Source organism: Poecilia formosa, unplaced genomic scaffold (assembly GCF_000485575.1).
Source record: "Poecilia formosa unplaced genomic scaffold, Poecilia_formosa-5.1.2 Scaffold88, whole genome shotgun sequence".
Taxonomy (NCBI): Eukaryota; Metazoa; Chordata; class Actinopteri; order Cyprinodontiformes; family Poeciliidae; genus Poecilia; species Poecilia formosa.
The window spans coordinates 2,080,866-2,099,673 of NW_006800027.1; the positions used below are offsets into that span (position 1 = coordinate 2,080,866).

The following is an 18,808-nucleotide window of genomic DNA, read 5'->3' on the forward strand; positions in this document are numbered from 1 at the left end:
CACAAAACATTTTAAATAAAGTTTTCTAAAATCAAGAGCGATCACTACTTATCTGAAACAGAAAGGTTTTGGTTTATTCAAATGTCACGCATAAAATGTTTTGGGTGAGCTATGAGATGGAGTTGGCATTCAAAACTATTTTCTCAGAAACAAAAATGGAACATGAGTCACTGCTTCCAGATATATGTTTGCTTTATTTAGGCCAGGTTTAAAGGAAAAGGTAATTTTATTTATATAGCACATTTTCAGCAGCAAGGCAGTACAGAGAGGTTTAATAAATGAGGGCCCTTCACTGTGATTTCAGTGAGTGTTTCTGGATGGCTGTGCTGCTATATTTAATGACATTTAAGTAAAAGTAAATAAACACAGTTGGGGGAAAACCCTTATGTACCTAGAATTAAGATTTTAACATACTGAAAATCTCACAATGTTATTATTTTTTAAATAAAAGGTCTCAAATGCACATTGGAAACCCCTTTCCCAGAGACTACTGTCATCAAGTCTTGCTGCAGGTGATTTACAGTCGGTGAAGGTTTTTCTTTTCCACCTCAATCTGGTGGCAGTCATGATTGTTTCTTCTTCCTGCCACCAGGGGGCGTAGCCACTATTACTTCAACTTTAAACCAGTGAACTAAACTTCTAGTTGAATTCCTTGTAACATTTCAGGCCTTTGCCGTTTTTCTTTTACTTTCTTATCCAAAGCAATCATTTCTTTTTATTTTTTACAACTATTTTCTTGGCTTTCCAATATTTTTAACAAAAACAAAATTTGAGGTGCTCCGTTGCAGACGCATCTAATGCAATAACAGCTTATGAATCAGTCTGATAAATACTGTTTAAGGGGTTGAATATTGACTGCAGCAGCCAATCAAAGTACAATTCAGTGTTGAATCTGAGCAAAAGCATTGTTATAATGATTTTATTTACTATTTTAGGTGATCTTGGATAATTGATGTACTGCTAACACCCGAACAATTAAAAACAAATTTCACAGTGGGTGTTGAATTACACCAAATGCAGCAAAGTGGTTCCACTTATTGACACACAAACACAAAGCTGGAACCAGATATCGAAGTCTTTATTGTAAATGCTGCAGAAGAAGACGCAGTGGGCGGTGAACACGTTTCTAGTTTTAGGAAGGTGAGGTCGTCGTAGAGTCGTTTGCTCGTGGTGCAGAAACGGAAAGAAAAGGAAGGTCAAAGCTTTATTTGAAAACCAGAAAAATAAAAGCAGTCAGAAACGTTGAGCAGTAATACTAAATACAAAAATACATGAGCAATCTGTTTCATGTGGTGCACTCCAAACAATGGGTTAATAAATTAACACACAAATGAAACAAGTGCATGATGATGTTGGTGTTAAATGCTGCTTTGCTCCTGCTGATGCTGCGTTTGGCTTGTGGTACTCCTCTACAGGTCCTACAGTCTTACATAAATACATAACATACTGCATATACTTTAATACAAACAGATTCAAGTCCCTTTGCAGTGTTTCATTTTGGCTGCCTCACATGTCGAACTAGATGAGAGCCTGAGGATTAAAACGGGACCAGATCATCCGAGATAAATCAGTTTTGAACTAACAGATTAGGCCAAAAGATCACAGAAACAATGCATTTAGAAATAGTGTCTCTTCGCCAACTACATACAGGTAAACCACAATCGTAAAAAAGTTTGTTTCTCGCTCGTGCTGCTTGGACAGAAAAGGGGAGAGGTGGGTTCGAGGCCATGAGCCCATTTGGTTTGTTCAGGCAGTCTTTTTTTGTTTTTTAATTTTAGTCTCTCAGGTAGAAAGGAACAAAAAGGACCAAAGTGGAAAGTAGCCGCCGTCTCGTCCCGCGCCATCACCGGTGTTTTAGAAGCACTCTGTACATGGCGAAGCCCAACACTGCGAACACGGTGGCACCGAGGCTGGCCCTCAGCCAGAAGGTGGAGTTCTTCAGGTCCGCCTGGGCCATGTGCCTGAGAGAGGACAGACGCGACAGAAGAGGTGAGGGCGGGTCAAAACCCAAACAGGAAGCAGCGTGAACCAGGACCAGCACTGTGCGGTGATGGACTTTCTCCGAGTTGCCAAATGACAAAGCAAAGCTGAAGGGGCTCCACAGAGGGCAACTTCCTGAATCGGAACCACAGAGGACAAAAATGAGCCTGAAACAGGAACCCGGGCTTTGTTTTGACATTTGGTTTAAAGGTACAGGGTCAAACAACGAGGAGATGCAGGGAGAGAGAAACAGGTGGGTGTCAGAAAAGCAGCAAATCTAACAACAAAACTTTGTTATCCAATTTCTACGGCAGCCCTGGAGGAATAAAAGGGGGAAAAGAACCCAAAAAAAAAAAATAAAAAAATACACAGTACAGTATTTGCCCTTCCTTAATCTCTGACCTGGCCAGCTACCAAACTTTGTTTTAAATACACAGTGAGCTACAAGCTTTGTTTATGTAAAGCTAGCTACCAGAGAAAAAAATAACTCAACTAGTATGTTCTCAATATAAGCCAGAATAAAGAAATGTAATTAAAGCATTATAAATACACCTCACATGTATAACTATAAACAATAACTAATGAGTAAAAATGTGTGTGACATTACTAATTACAGCAGTTGGAATCCGAGTTGTTTTTTGGGTCACAATGATGCCAATTGTGACTGAAGGCTCCACCTCCAGTCTAATAGCATGTCTGCTTTAAATTCTGTTTTTGACACCTGATTGACCGTGTAGGATCACTCTTATAAGCAGAATCAATCAGTATTCAGCATAAGCAGGTTTGGAGAGGCTTTTGAAATGCATTACTTTAAAAAAATCATTGAAACTTGAGCATTTCTTCAACTCTACTATCATAAAATCACATCTTATGATCTCCTGTGTTTCCTCCAGAGCTGTTTAACATTTGCTAACCAAATAAAGTCAACGATGAGCTGCGAACTAAACAGAAAGCAATAAAGGAGCAAAAAGCCAGTTAAAAGCATAAGAAAAAGAAAACCAAAGCCAGGTTTTCTTCTTTTTAAATATGTCTTTATAGTGAAACGAAACACACCGTGACTGATGTTCTTGTAAGCATAAAAAGAGAAACCAGACTAAAAGCCTTTCAATAGTAACCGTTCTGAAACTCCAGCGATGGTTGAAAAGAGAGTAAGACCAGCTGCTGACTGTGAAACTCTCCGTCGGTGTGGTTTCTCTCTTTACCTTTGTGAAGAAGCTGGCTGCTCAAGCGGAGGCCTTCATATAAGCGGACTCCTCTATGCTGGAGATGACCGTCTAACCTGCAGCACCAGCCTGAAATCCTCCCCTGACAGCAGGAAGTTCAGAGCTACTTCCACCCAGCCCAGCAGCGTTCCCACAAACACAGTCACAACGCCACACAGCAGGTGAAGCTGGGAGACACCGCAGAATTATGCACACTGGGGCTGCAACTATGGATTAGTGATGCATCTGTTACTGTTTTACTATTAGAAATTTAAAACCAGCATTAATATTAAATCCAAGGTGGTTTGTTTTAATTTTAACCTGCACGATGCAGAAATATCAATATCAGTGCGTGAAGTTTAACAACCACAAGACCGCTGGAGCGACTTTATTAGGTACACCGAGTTGGCTGCCAGTCACAAAGCAGAGACTTAATGGGTTCAAGCATCTGGATGTGGCAAAGACGACTTTTGTTCTTCCACATCAAAACGTGGAAGAACAAAGATTTGAGAGACTAAACGCAAAATCTCAAGTCAGGGGTCAGAAGATGGCTTGTTGGTGTTTGAAGTGATTAGTCAACAGGTCTCACTGCTATGTAGTGCTCTAGGGACGATTGGTAGAAACAGCAAATGAATCGTGGATGTGCAGAAGACAAAACTTCAACCAACTATACGATCTTTTCCTGTTAATACGGAGCAAAAACATTAAGGAATGTTCCAGAAACCTTGCTGAATCTTTTCCACAGAAGAACTGAGGCTGCTTAAAGAGCAAAAACTCTCCATTCAGGTAGTAGCAAGGTGTACCTAATAAAGTGGCCAGTAAGTCGGCATTTGATGATCACCGCAGTAGGTGATCAAGATGCTAAAAGTCTCAGGGAGTGGTTTATAGTTTATTATCTCTGGTACAGAAGGAAACTAATATCAAACATCAGTGAACCTCAAAATGACCACGATTCTTTAAAAAAAATACATTTTAAACAATTTATAATTAGACTTTTAATCCAGTGAATCCCTTTAAACCCCAACACTGATACCCCCCATGTTAAAGATTTCACAGCTATGAATATATAGCTATGAATTATGTTTAATGAAATGACTATTAAAATCTAAACTTAATTGGTTGGTTTCATTTGCAATGACAACTGACAAATGTTATTTGTGAAGCACTTTTGTTGAAGGTTCACCACTGAACTCCTTCCAAATTCAAAACAATGGAAGAATCTTAATGCATACTACAATATAGTTATATGATTGCATTAAACTATGATTTAATGTTGCGATTAAAAAAAGTTAATTTCTGCAATAACTGGCAGTGGATTCAGAAGTGAACATTAAATGTTTTTTTTAATGTGTATAAATCTAAAATCTTCAAGTTTTACACCGCTAAAGGTTGTTGAATTTGATCAAACCAGTGAATTGGAAGTAGTGGTTCAAAATGGTTTTTCATTAACAGAAAAGTTTCTTTTAAATCATATAAAACAACAGAATAAAATAATAATAATGATGATTTAAAAAAAAAAAAACAGTTTCACCCAGCTCCACATCTCTTTAGAGTTCAAACACAAAAAGCTCCACAAACACAGCAAATAAACGCAGTTCACACCAAAAAATAGCCAGTCTGGAAAGTAATACAGTCCCCTGATAAACCTATTATTATAGCCTGAAGATGTTATGATTCTTTCATTTATTATCAGATTAATCTTTTTGACCACTCTGGCTCTCCTGGTGTGAAACTTTAGTGAACCCTAAGCATTTCCTGGAGTCGTTCTCGCTCAGCTGGCTGTGAAGATCTACAGCTACATGCTGCTTTAATAACCGAGAAGAAGAAAAAGCAATCAAAACAAAAAAAGGTTAGCACTGAATGAAACGTGGCACGGTCCGGTTCCATGCGGGTCAAATTTATCAGAAACATTCCCACAGCCGACAACTCCCACCAGGTTCAAAACACTGAGCTCCTGTTATTATAGAGACGGAGACAAAACCTCTCACACACCAGTAGATGGCAGCATTTCGCTAAGCGCCAAGTTGGGTTTAATTTAAAAGCTGGAGAACAAGTAAGACAGGGCGTCAGGTGTTAAAAAAAGGTGAAGAGATGCAAGAGGAAGAGGAAAAGCGGCAGCCAGAAACACGGATATGAACACCTACAGAGAGGAAAGACATTAACAGGCGTGGGGGGGGAAAAGAAAAACAGGATGAAATGAACGTGATTGGTGCAGTTTAATCAATCAAAAACATAAAAACACACATTCTGATTTCAAAAAGCCTGTTAATCAAATTTATCAGGCCTTAACACACAGTAGACACAGAGGCAACCTGGTTATGTCCAATTCAAATTCAAATACAAAGCAGAAATATTATGGTAAACTGCGTGTTAAGACTTGAGCGTTAGGCAAGAAAATAAAGACAAAATGAGACTGAAAACATCAAATCTTATCCGACGAGCTGATTAAAGTTATCCAGAGAAAACAAGTATTTTGGATTTTTGAGTTCAGTGAGAAATTAAACATGCTGAACAAAATGAAGTTTTCAGAGCAAATGAAACACAAACACAGAAGACTGGCTGTGTTTCTCTCATTTTGTACATAAGTCAGAGTTTACAGTCTGTAAATCCACTGCAGGACCTGAGGCATCAATCAGCTCACTGATCGGAGGATTCACACCAGCTAGAAAAGGCTGTAAGAAGCTTCAGTTTGTTTTCTGTATCTTTACAATGCATCAGAAGTGATATTAAATCCACACTAGAGCTTGGTGATAAATTCAATTTTTTCAATTAGTCATATTTTAGGTTTGGGAACATTTAATTTTTAGTAAATCTGGATTTTTCTTCCCACAAATGCACTTCTTGAAATTGGATAGTTCAGAGTGATGTCAGAACGCCCGGGGCGGCCATGTCGCTTGACAATCGAGTTTTACAGCTTTTATTTATTTGGACTTTGAATTCAGGTCAATCATTTATAGCACCAGGCTATAAATAAATTTTGAATTATTTGGCTTAAAAATGTGCATTTACTTTCTCTCGCTTTAATAAATCAATCCTCATTTTAATAAAACTGCCTCAAATCAAAAATGTTTTCCTGTCCGTTTAGCTAGCGCTGCACGGTCATGCAGCATGCAACACGCCACTTCCACGCAGACACACGGTACCTCCCTGGCTAGCAGCCTGGGCGTTAGCCGGCACAGGCTGGTCACACCGCCATGTGCCTGACTGAGCAGAGAGCGGCTCGGCCGGCCGGAGCTGCAGCAGAAACCGAGATATCCATCACCAAACGAACGAGGATGTCTCATTTTAAAATGATCCAACACATACAGGCACATTGATGTGTTCAAGTCGTTTTCCTTCAACTACAACCAAAACCATTCCTGTTCTGCAACTAACGAGACTCCTTTAGTTCCTGCAGTGGAAATGCAGAGGAAATCTGACCGCTGCCAAAAACTGAGGGAGAGCAGAGGAGCTACGACTGCCAGCAGTGTTACTGAGTCTGGAGAGGAAGAGCAGGGAGTCTAAGGTGAAACACTACGGCTTCGTCTGTGTATCAACCTGTTGTAAACGACCCTGCGGAGTTGCGCCTTAATGCTGCGCAGCAGCTCCAACTTGAGGAGGTTTTGACACAGGCAATAAGTGCACCTGTTGCAGGAACACATGCACCGGAGGCGGGCGTGGCTGCGGACAGACACAGAGAGACGTGTGTGTTCACTACGAGAGCAACACAACACACAGCAAACAGCATACAAAACGGTGAAGGCGGGGCAAACAGTTCAACCCTAAGATTTAATCAGTTCATGCCTTTCTTTGTTTGCTACTTTAATCAAAGAAAAAAAAAAAACAATGGTAACGAACAGTTACAGTATGAGGCTGTTAGGAGGACCAGAAAAACAAGGGGAAAAAATTACAAGTCAGTTTTTTTTCTCTACATATTTTCCTAACTGGTTACTCAGATTACACACAAGTTGATAAAACAACAAAAAAGTGAACTGTGTGGCGTTTTTTACGTCAATCGCTTGGTGAAACACTGGAGGACACAAAGCTGAAGCACAAAATGTTAATGGAGTATCTTTACATAAACACAGACAAATACATAAGACAAAGCTGCGGCTCAAATCTACATGTGAATCATTTAACAGACGTCGTTACGGACAAATTGATGACCAACTAAACGAAAAGTAAAAATACTCTTAGTGGAATGAAAGCATCATAAGCACCCCTGGTAAACTTGACCAAAGATACCTTCAAATAAATTAATCTTTTATTTTAGCCGAACAAATTTGCATGAAATTTTTTAGGGGGGAAAAAATCTGAAATTTAATCTGTGTTAATTCCTTCAGTGAGGGAAAAATGTTTTAAAGAGAATCAATCATAAATAAATGCTAAATGTTAAAACTAAACGCTTCCTTGCATAAATACTTCACTATATACACATATATATGTATAAAAGAAATAAGTTTTAAAGATGTAAAAGGATCTGAATCAACAAATCAGGAAAATTTAGATGTAAGATTCAAGTCGACCTAAAGCAGGCAAGTTAAATGTGTTAAGTCAAATTTTATCCAAGAGATTACAAGTACATTAAAACAAAATTTATGGAAGTGAGAATGAGGGTTTTTTTTTTGACACATTTATCCTTCATTACCACTGAAAGAAAAGATGAAGATAACTTCTCCTCCTCCTCACAGCAGCTTTATCCTGACCATGCTGCCTAGTGCGTTGTGGCAGGACAAATATAAATCCATGTCCAGTCAGACATTAATCACTTTGATCACAATAAGTTCATGTATTTGGCAAAAATTAAAATAATGTGAAAACAATTCTCTACAAAAACTTATTGGTTGTAAACCAAAAACTTAAAATGCACGACCAAATCCTGCTTATTAAGAAGTGAAGCATGAGGACAGTCAGGCTGCAGAGGATCAACAGAACAAACACAAGCTGGTTTCCCTGATAATCTCATGTTTAAAGCAGATTTTGCCCCCAACATCACAAAGCCTCAGTTTACCCAGAAGCCCATCTGCCATGACTTTTATTTAAACTGATAAATTGCTACTCGCACTCAGCCGATTGTGTGACTTCAGTATTTAAAGAATGGGGCTGCAATCAGATTAAACAAGCACATCCCTTTAAGTGCTTCATAATCCAATCTGAATTCTAATCTGATCAAAGAGCTTCGAGTTTGTAAGACACTGATCAGGTTTAGACAGACTTCCATTCAGCTCTGGTTTATTAGAGACGAAGAGTTAGAGATACTTTCCTGGGATGTACGGTGGAAAAGTGGAAACTTGATTTCAGAGACTGAGACCGAACTTGAACAACTTCAGGTGAATCACATCATGTAGAAGTTATGTAATAAAATAGATGGTCTTTAATCTCTTATGGTCAGATATTCTTCCAGAAAGAAACAAGGCAGGTTAAATGAGGAGTAAAAGCGTTGGTTGTGTTTTGATACTCACGGGTGCATGGCCATGGTGGTGAGTCTGGTGTACAGGTCCTTACTGGGCGCCTCGTTCGTGTTGCACGTGAACGGCTGCGGCGGGTGGAGCTTGTGCTTGCGGCAGAAGTCGAGCGGCGACTGGCTGTACTGCTGCCGAACCTCGTGCAGGTCGGACTTGGCAGCGACCACGACGCAGGGCGTCTTGCTGTCTAAGAAGCATTCCTGCAGGAAGAAATAGTCAAATGTTTTGCTCCAATACCGACACAGAAAGTTACCAATCAAATCATCTGGAGCCGCACCTTGTAGACTTTAGCACAGTACTCGAAAGAACGAGGGTCATTGATGTCGTACACCAGGCAGACCACGTCGCAGCTCAGGTCGGGCTCCGACAGGATGTCGAAATCTGGCATCACCTCGTGGAGCTGGCGGAGAGCGGACAAGAGACGGAGGGATTAGCTGTCAGCCCCGAACTGAAGCTGTAATAGAGCGATTATTCGGCTGTAATCCGGAGAGCTTCTGCTCAGAATAAAAGGTTCTTACCAGCAGGTACTTCTCCTGACCGTAAACGTAGGTCGTGCTGATGGCATAGTAGGACTTGTGGTCTTCTCTGATCCGCATCTGCCTCTGTGGTGGACAATGAAGTCAATATTATCCGTTTAAGGAACATTTTTGCTTCGAGTTAAAATAAGTTAATTTCAAACTATTTATTGGCAGAAGTGGATGTGGAAGGTTTTTTTTTCTCCATTTTAGCCATTTTGTAAAGACCAACAAATCTTTGTCTCACCTGAATGGCATGTTCTCTTGTCTTTGCCATTTCGAAGAATGGATTAACAAAAAGCACGTTGGGTGATGTATTTCTAGTAAAGTGCAATAAATCATTTCCACACAGGTTTCAACAAGCGATGCATTTAGATTTCACAACAAGTGAAAGTTTTCCACAAAATATTAAAGCAGAAAAGAATTTCGGATCTTTAAATTTCACGTTATAAATGCTGACAAGCATTTTAACACTGGCTGATCCATTTATTGTCATGCTTTTTATTTTTTATTTCAATTTTTTTTTTTCAAATTATATACTTTTCCAGTCTGGAGTCTTCAGACAATTCAGACTGTCTAAAATAATATTACTACTCCTACTTTCAACTGCTTGATTAATCTTTGGGTTTTATTGTCTAAAGGTTCCACCAATCATGAAACAAAACGTAACAAAATTCTGAAATTGGCTTTATTTTTTTGGAGTGAGGTATAGGCCTGTTTAACAGCTTATTTGACGTCTGGATTAAAATAAATTATAGCTTTGTTATAAATCTGCAAGTATTAGACTCGTAAGTAAGGACAAGCTAATCCTACACTAAATGTATGCTCTTCAAAATTTGTCAATCGTTAAAAAAAATGTTGTAAAAATGCATTGTTTTGGTTTTTGAATGAGTGTATTGCAGTTCATAAGTCAAAATACTAATGAATGCAATTAAATTTGATGTGAAAATCAAGTTATGTAGCAAATCATAGACAATTTGTATATAAATCAACAAAATCAAAAATAATTAGTTTTTTTCCATAAACCAAACATTTCCTCACTCAATTTTATTTTCTCAATTATTTACATTTATTGTAATTTGAAACATTCTACAAATATAACATATCATTAAATTGTGTGATACATCTGAAATGAATAATACGGGATGCATTTTCTGAAATGTTTTCATAGCCGCTCCGACTGACCTGCAGGTTTCTGCCGAGGAAAGCTTGCAGGAAGCCACTTTTCCCGCTGCCGCGCGCCCCCAACACGTTGCACCGGAAGACGCTTCGCTGCGTTTGCTTCTTCTGCAGATCGATGCGCTTGTTACGCGTCACTAAGGAAGAAATTGATACACAAAATAAGAGCAACAAATAAATAAATATAATTATTATTCCGTTTCATATGTTTAACAACTTTTAGACGCTTTCACAGAAACAAAACCATTTAGATTCAATTGATAACATGCATTGTTTTGTTAAAATCCCTATTTACTTGTTCAACTGCAGCTTAACAGAAAAACATTTAACATTAAACACAATCTGATCCATTACCAGTAATAGCAGCAGCTTGGGACTCCTGTTCACAGATGATGGAGTAGCCGAGGTAACCTAAATACTCCAAACTCCTCTGGACGTCCAGATATGTTGTTAACCTGCCAGCAACAACAAGGAGGAATCAGGACTTGGATGCTCTGGAGCTCTGTTGTATGACCTTGTGTTGAAGGTATTTGGGTTAATCAAAGTTGGTGGGATAGAGAGCCTGTATTAATAGAAAGCCACTCACGTCCACTGGGAGAGGTATCCCTGGTATGTGATCCATCCCTCATCGTTGGTGCACACCGTGTTGTTGACATCTGGACCCCAGGGCATGTAGGGAAACACGTTGAACAGGTCCTTCACTTCCTCTGGGGAAAGCGCACAGTCTCTGTCCTGCATTAAACCAATCAGGTAAAACGTTTGGTTTTGGAAGAAAAACTGCTGCATTAAAATTAGGAGCACATTTTCAGCTAAATAGGGACAAACTAACCAAACTGCTCTGTTGTGCATGACCACTCACTTTGTCGTGTTTGTCAAAGACACTCTGCAGAAAGAGGTAAGCGTTGTGGTTTAGCTCAGTGGTGCAGTCTGGAGGGACTTTTATCCTGAAATAGAGGCACAAACATGAGTTCAGCAGCTGACCTGACGAGTTTCCAACAGCAGCGTCCAAACAGAGATGGACTCTGGGTCAGTTTGTGTTACATAAGGCAACACCAGCAACCACACAGGACCGGGAAATATATGACCGCTGGCAGGTTTTCATGGCCATGAGGTAATATCAAAACATTTTAAGAGTCAGACTGAATCATGGAGGTGTTTTTTTTTACTGCACTCTTAAATACAGAGAAGTGAAATACTGTTTTCAATAAGAGTGAATAAACTGGCCTGTTTTGCCTCTATCTGGATGTTTCCTATCAAAACCCAATTGGGAGACGAAACTAAACATACTAAATCCTGGTGTGTTGTATCGTAAGTTTTTAATTTTCAGTTTTAAACAGAACTGTGTCGTGAGTAGATGCTTACAGAGGGAACAGATATTCCTGCGTGAGCTCCAGGTCGTCATCGTATCCGAACCTCCTCAGCACCGTCCACGTGGTTTCGTGTCGACCTCGCTGGATGAACAGAGTGTGCAGGAAGAGGAAGCCTGAAACGGCCAGCCAATGAGAGGATGAGATCCAGTCAAAACCTGACAGAGGCAAAGGAAACCAAAGAGACACAAAGTCTGACCTTTGAGGGTGAGTCCGTCATCTCTGACTCCGTCGGCCATGTTCCTCCTCACCACGTTCTTCACGTCTTCTAAGGCTTGAGGTGCCAGAGGCGTATTGAAACAGGTTCTCTGTAAACATAAGGAACAAGACATTGAGAAATGTTTCCCAGATACGTTCATGCCTAAATACGCCTCTTTAAATGAGCTTGTATTAATTTCCGTAGCAACAGATCTGACAATCAAACGCATAATTAAGGAATTGCCTGGAAGAAGTTGAGTTCGTTGTCGTTCAGCACCCCATCGTTGTCCAGGTCGGAGATTTTAAATATCCGAGTTAAAGCCTTAATGCAGGAAGGTTTCAACTGCAACACACGGGAAGGGTCAACATTTATGAGGATATAAAATAATCAGATCTGTTGAAGGCGACATCAGAGAGGAAAAGTACTCTTCAGTTCACTCTCCTCATTTTTATGTGCAGGACTGAGCTTGAATCTATTAAAAAGAAATCAGAATAATCTAAAACTGGCATCAACTGGTCAGACCTTCAGCATCAAAATGCTAAAAGCAGCATTTCTAAAATAAACTCGATGTTACGATGACTTCCTAACTCCTAGATGATTAGTCTTTTCTCTGAGCTGATTTTTTGCAGCAAACATTTCACAAACAGGAACTATTTCCTTTTCCAACATGTTTATTAAAGTTCAAATCTCTCACATCATTTTAGACAAATACTTGCGAAATCAATTTTGATTTCTAGCCAGTCATGCATTAGAGAAATATCAAAAAACAGAGGATGATTGGCTGGGTAACACTGATCTCTAACAATTTCCACTTTTATAAATGTGAGCTATCTAAGCTAACATTTAGCTACGCCACAGCAGAAAGCACACCAGAGTTATTGATAGCAATCACACAGATGCAACAAGTTTGGGCTGTTTTGCCTGCAGGGAAAACAGCCCAGAAATACCTGAGCTGCACCACACACTAAACACCTGCCAGTGTAAATGTTTCCGCTGCATTTTCAGAGTTCAAAATGTGTCCTGCGTCTAACAAACCTCACCTCCTTCTCCTCTGGGCAGTACAGAGGTCCGGTCGGGTGGAGAACGGCCTTCTGGGCGTAGTAGAAAAGCTCAGAGATGTTCTTCAGGTTCTTGGCAGAACACTGTGGGGAAAAAAGTTCAAATTAAGACTTGGACAAAAAAAAAAAATGTCCTCAAATGTAAAACTAGTAATCCGTACAGAGGAAAGGCTTAGGAGATTCAATGATGGAGATAAATACATATGCAAAATACTAATGCATTATTCTCATAAGGATACATTTCCTCATATGTATCGACTTACTCTGCACACAAAGGGACTTCTTTCTCCAAAGTCAATACTTCCTGTTGACTTTAGAGTTGGCTCTATTACAGCTACCCAAATTTCTTTCAAATTTAGGTTTTCACTTTTTGTTTGCAATTTATAACATCTAAGAATGTTTCAAACTAAAATTGTTTTTGCAAAGCCTCAAGAAAATGTAGCAAACTGAACCTGAATTTTTATTTTACTTTTATTTTAACTGATTGTTACAGTTTCAAAAATCTCATATTGTTTCCACAGATTAAAGCCTTTGATGAGATGCTGGAGAACGAGTCAGAGATACGGGAGTTTTCTGTGATGACCACACATTATCCCAGAGCAGCTTTATGTTATCCAGTTTTCTGGTATAAATACTTTAAACTCTGCTACTTTTACTCAGAGGCATCAACCCACCAACATCTCACACCAACATCCTCTGCCAATAAGTTGGACAAACTGAACCAGATCTCCATGTTGTGTAACCCCTGCCCTCTCTAAGGCCGCAGTAAAACACAGCTTCACACTGTTTTGTGCGGTAGCTGTGACAGTCTAAATCTGTGCCAACAGTGTATGTGCCGACTCTCACGTCCTCCTTGCTGAGCTCCTCTAACCTTGTAAGCGATCTGTCTGAAGAGGAAAAAACTGCGCTGGGGTGTGTGGCACGGTAGAAACCTGAATAAAAGCAGCAATGCAGACAGATGCCAGCCAAGCCTCTAACTCAGCCACGTCAGGGGGGCTGAGCGAGGGACTCGGTAACATAAACCCATTAATGACTCAGCCAGAATGTAAACAGAGTCGGGGTCTGACTTCTGTTCTCAGCAGGTCCTTCACCGTTTCATAGGTTCATCACTCTACTGTAATTAAACCTGGTCCTGTAGCCTACTTACATCATATTCATCATCTTGTGTGAAGAATAAGAGGCTGAATCAGTGTTTTACCTCTACACAGGTCTCAATGTCCTGGTACTGATTCATGATGGGCAGGATGGTCTCCATGCTGCTGTGCTCCACCAAGTCCGACTTGTTCCCCACGAGAATCAGTGGTACCCTGAAATACAGACAGTTATTGTTACAGAAATAATGTAACAATAACATCAAACCAATCAGCATCACCAACAATTTGTTCACCTATAAAACTGTCTGTAAAGACAAAAATCTCTGCTAACTTTATTAAATAAATATTATTTTAATCAAGGCATTTCTGACAAACCACAAAAATTTTACATTTTAAAATGTGTTTTGTAAATAAAATGAACTGAAAAAGTATGAAAGAATGATCGTCACTATAGCATTTACTCACCTGCTGTCTTTATCTGTGCGGTCGCTTATAAGAGGAATCCAGTGGCTCGTCACCTTTAGGAGGAAGATACAGAATTACATTCTGCTAATGATCTGAACCAGATTTGATCAAGAAAACATTTTTTTTACTGCAGTTCCAAAGACAAATTACCAAAGTTTTTAAACCTTTTCAGCTAATATTGAGATCTCAGTACAAGACATGACTCTAAATTTTTAACAAATATTTCTACAGTCATCAGGGTTAAAGTGTAGAAGCTGCAAACTGAGAATGTAAATAACGCAGAAAAATCTTTTCTTTTTTTTTTTTTTATATCCAGACCTGTAAAGTATTAAAATCAGAATCAAAATGTGTTTTTCCAGACGGAGCAGGAAGTATGCCTCGATCAGGTCTGATATTTAGGGCATTAAATTCAGCTTATGAACACAGTGTAGTTGTAACTGTGCTTATTGTGGAGGGAAATTATTTTCACCTTTTCGATGGACTTCTTGTTGTTAACTGAATAAACTATGCAGATCACGTTGGCCTGCAAAGAGAAACAGAAACATCAGCTTGAGATGCATGAGATAAACCAACAACAATGAGAATCAAACCAAACCCACCTTGGAGATTTCTTGATACAGCTGCTCATCAGTTTGCTCTGCTTCTAAATATAATAAAAAATACATTAATCAGTGACATTTTTTTTTCCAAACCTCCTGAATTTTAATATTTTTGTGTTGGATGCTTTATTTGGAAAAACTCTTAGAATATCAAGAATCTAAATAATGTTGACACATAAATGGGTAACTTGGTAATTAAAGCTTGAGCCTTTTATTATAAATAACAAATTCTGGCCTGGTAGACATGTATTAAAATAAATTTAAAGTATGGACAAGCGCAGAAAGGCTAGAGGGGTTTAACACTGACAGGTTTGTTAATTGTGACATTTCTGCTGTTTGTCTCAGAGATTCGTTTGTGTGTAGATACATAAACGAGTTACCAGAGTAATCCACGATGTGTGTGGGAACCCGCTCTGGGGTCACATCAGCTGGGATGGTGATCTCTTCAGCTCTGAGAGGAACCTGACAGACAGACCACCATTATAAATCCAGGCTGGTGTAATTTTTTTTTCCCACTACAACAAGTGTATAAAACACAAATATATGTGCAATAAGCAGCCTCTAGGTCAAGATCTGACATATTACACACCATCAGGGTGTAGGCTGATACGTACCTCATCAGGAAACTCCTCACTAACCAGAGACATGATCAGCGACGTCTTCCCCACCTTGGCTGCGGGACAAAAGGAAAACAATGAAGCTGTTAAGAGCACTCTGACATTTATACTGGCATGATGGGAACGACAACAGGAAACAGAGTTTTACTACATTAAGAGAAATACTGTCTACATCATTAACTATTGAAATCCCTTCTCAAAGGGATTGCTACAAAAAGCTTCATAACTCTGCACTCAACAAAAGGTCCCAAAACATTACCGTCCGACATGCAAATCTCTGGAGAAACAACAAATACAAGAACATCATTGAGCAAATATGACTGGCTGTAATATTAATATTTCAAATAACTACTTAAAGCGCAACCAATGTTAGCTTTGTTTTTTAAATCCCAAGCATTCAGGCTCTCTGTGACAGTAAAATATTTTCTGACATTTGTTGTTTAATGAAACAGAAAACGTTTAGGAGGGTACTTAGAGGCTTTTCTAAAGCTTTCTTTCTTTGACAAAGCAACATTTTTCAACAAAATGACATTGAGATGAAAACAATCAATTTTATATTTTTCCAAAAACATAGAAATTACTCATCATACCGGCTCTTCCTATAAAAGAGGTCTGAAAACATTAACTCTGTTCAGGTAAGAACTTATCTATCACAGTCATGTCTACATCGCAACATTCCCAAAATATTTTGATTTTCCCCCAAATATTTTGCAGCCTTAAAATTAGTTATAATTACAACAAATGTGTAACATATATAAGTATATATGCAAAGAAATACATATCAATTAAAATGTCAAAAAAAATATTTTCCACTGACTGAAATTAATGAGAAAAAGTATTTCTAATCTATGAACATGTTTTTTTTTATCTCCTCCTGTTTAAACAATTATCAATGCTAAAACTAAGAAAATATACAAAACCACATTCATCTACAAGAATGTGTTTGCAGTACAGTTAAATCAACAAAGTAAGTGAAAAGTTGCAAACAGCTTAAATAAATGGATCTGTATGATTATATTTTACAACCATCTGCCTCTCAGACAGCTGAGTGACTCCACTTCAGTTGTCACGTAGCGTTTGGCCGCCCTGCTCTCAGTAACGGTCCTACTCGCCAAATGGAGAGATGAAATATAAATAGTTCTGACAACGTGGCAGGAGAACAAACAAACCAGGTGAAGGAAAGTTTAGTAGGACGTGATTCAATACCTGCAAAGTTTGGGGGAGGGGGGGAGTTGGGATTCTGATATTAAGCTGTTATTTACCCAGAATAACTTGTGCCAACTAGAAAACAGTTTGTAAAAGTAACGGAAATGTGAGGAATATTTTTGTAAATTGAACATATACACAACTAATCCATAATCATTTCCCCTTTAAAAGCTCGGCTCTGTGATCGTCTGGTCAAACAACTGAATTATCTTGATATTTATTTCACATCCATCAAATGCATCAAACAAACAACTTCCATTATATTGACCTACAGTAGCATTAACCAACAGCATCTACTTTTATCCGCTTATTTTAGTTCAATGAAAACCAAATAAAGTTTGGGGCTAAACACTCTGATGCACAAATAGGTTCAATCTTTTCTTGATCTAAATCGGCTGTAATCAGCAGGTCAGACCTCAAAGGAAACCTTAATTCAGAATCAGGGAGAAAATGTTTAATTGGTGCATCTTTGTAACGAAAATGTCCCCAGAACTGTATTCATTATGCATTTTGCTGAGCTTTTACTATGAAATAGCTGTAACTGAAGATGAGCGTTAGATTTTTAAAACAACCAAGATAGTCTTTCCTCATATTTTCAAGCACCTGTAAAACAAAAAAAAACTGATTTGATACATGGCTTTAATAGCCTGTGTAATGTCCCGTTTCCATTTAAAAAAAAAGGAAATAAATCAAAATTTCAATATTTTGTTTACACTAAGAACTACAACAAGAGGAATGCATTTTTGTTTCAAGGCAGGGCATTTTCTGTGGCTGTTTTTAATGGTGACATTAACATAATACTATGAATGAATAAAATGACAGTTACAAGTTAAATAACATTTATTTTAATCATTAAAACAGCTGAAAATTCAAGATTTGCATGGTGGATGCTATATTTAAAATGGAAATTGGGGCATTTTTTGTTTTGTTTTTTACAGATTTTTTAAATTATGGGACACAAACCGTCCCATAATTTTGCCCTTTCAAATGCTTTTCAGCTAATCTTAATTTTTAACATACAAGTGCTTCTTCAAATAAGATTATTGTTACGTTAGAAAATGTTGCCAACATGTTTTGACTAAAAGGTCGACAAAATATTTAAACAAAATGGTTTAAATATTTGTGTTCATTTGTATAAGCCTCAAAAGAGCCAGAAATCTGGGTAAAATGGTGAAAATGAGTACAAATTCAACTAATTAAAGATATATGGTGACTACAGAAGAGTCAGTTTCTAAATTTACAATCACAATTAAACAATTAAAAGACTAATAGCCTCTCCTAAAAGAGAAAAATAGGCAATAATTCCTTGATACATTATATACTCGCATGTTACTAAAAGAATTCATGCTAAACGGTTGGATTTCAGAGCCTCTCAGTTAGCAGTAACCTCTAGCTCATTTTATCAGTCTGCCATATTTACCGACTACATCCCTCGACTTACGTTCTCCAACAAGGAGTATCCTCACGTCCTTCCTCATGACTCAGCTCGCTTCCCTCAGCAGAAATGACTCCTTAATGTTTCATTGGGTCTTCAGAGAGCCTTCCTCCTTCTTCTCCTGCCTCCTCCTCCTCCAGCCGCAGCGGTTTCCTAACGTCGGGCCCTCCCGCTGTCAAACACCCGCCGCTTTGTAGGACAAAACGGACGGACACTTCCCAAAGCTCTTCTGCGGTTGCTCCACACTTTGCGTCAAGTCGCGGGTTAACAGACGAGCAAAAACACGATTCAAAAGCGTTTCTGTGTCTTGTTTGTGTGTATTTTTATCTTAATCGCGTTCATTTCGGCGCCAGTGGATCAGTTCGCAGTGGACGTTTCAGGAGCATGCCCGACCTCCAACACCGGGTTGCTACAGTGAGCCATGTGGGACAAAACTCTCAAAGCCCAA

The 18,808-nt window shown here is 38.7% G+C and overlaps 1 protein-coding gene across 6 annotated transcripts; it reads right to left on the reverse strand.

Annotated features, from left to right (window-relative positions):
- Positions 1-1,060: 1,060 nt before the first annotated feature.
- rhot1a (ras homolog family member T1a) lies at positions 1,061-18,783 on the reverse strand. Of its 6 annotated transcripts, none has more exons than XR_001662761.1 (21): positions 18,367-18,783; positions 15,717-15,775; positions 15,483-15,564; positions 15,103-15,146; positions 14,973-15,026; positions 14,504-14,556; positions 14,143-14,251; positions 12,927-13,028; positions 12,130-12,228; positions 11,887-11,995; positions 11,683-11,803; positions 11,180-11,264; positions 10,907-11,052; positions 10,675-10,775; positions 10,327-10,457; positions 9,145-9,228; positions 8,904-9,026; positions 8,624-8,826; positions 6,330-6,416; positions 3,183-5,322; positions 1,874-1,961 (listed from the first exon to the last, which is right to left on the reverse strand). XR_001662761.1 is itself a non-coding variant. In XM_016673951.1 (20 exons), exons 1-20 carry the CDS (start codon positions 18,401-18,403, stop codon positions 1,844-1,846), a joined length of 1,980 nt encoding a protein of 659 aa, XP_016529437.1. In that variant the 5' UTR covers positions 18,404-18,783; the 3' UTR covers positions 1,061-1,843. The 6 variants fall into 6 exon arrangements, 4 of the variants coding, with proteins under 4 accessions (XP_016529437.1, XP_016529436.1, XP_007557522.1 ...); XR_001662760.1 differs by lacking the exon at positions 6,330-6,416 and adding an exon at positions 6,720-6,842; XM_016673951.1 differs by lacking the exons at positions 3,183-5,322; positions 6,330-6,416 and adding an exon at positions 6,720-6,842 and having other exon boundaries at positions 1,061-1,961; positions 15,103-15,143.
- Positions 18,784-18,808: the final 25 nt, after the last annotated feature.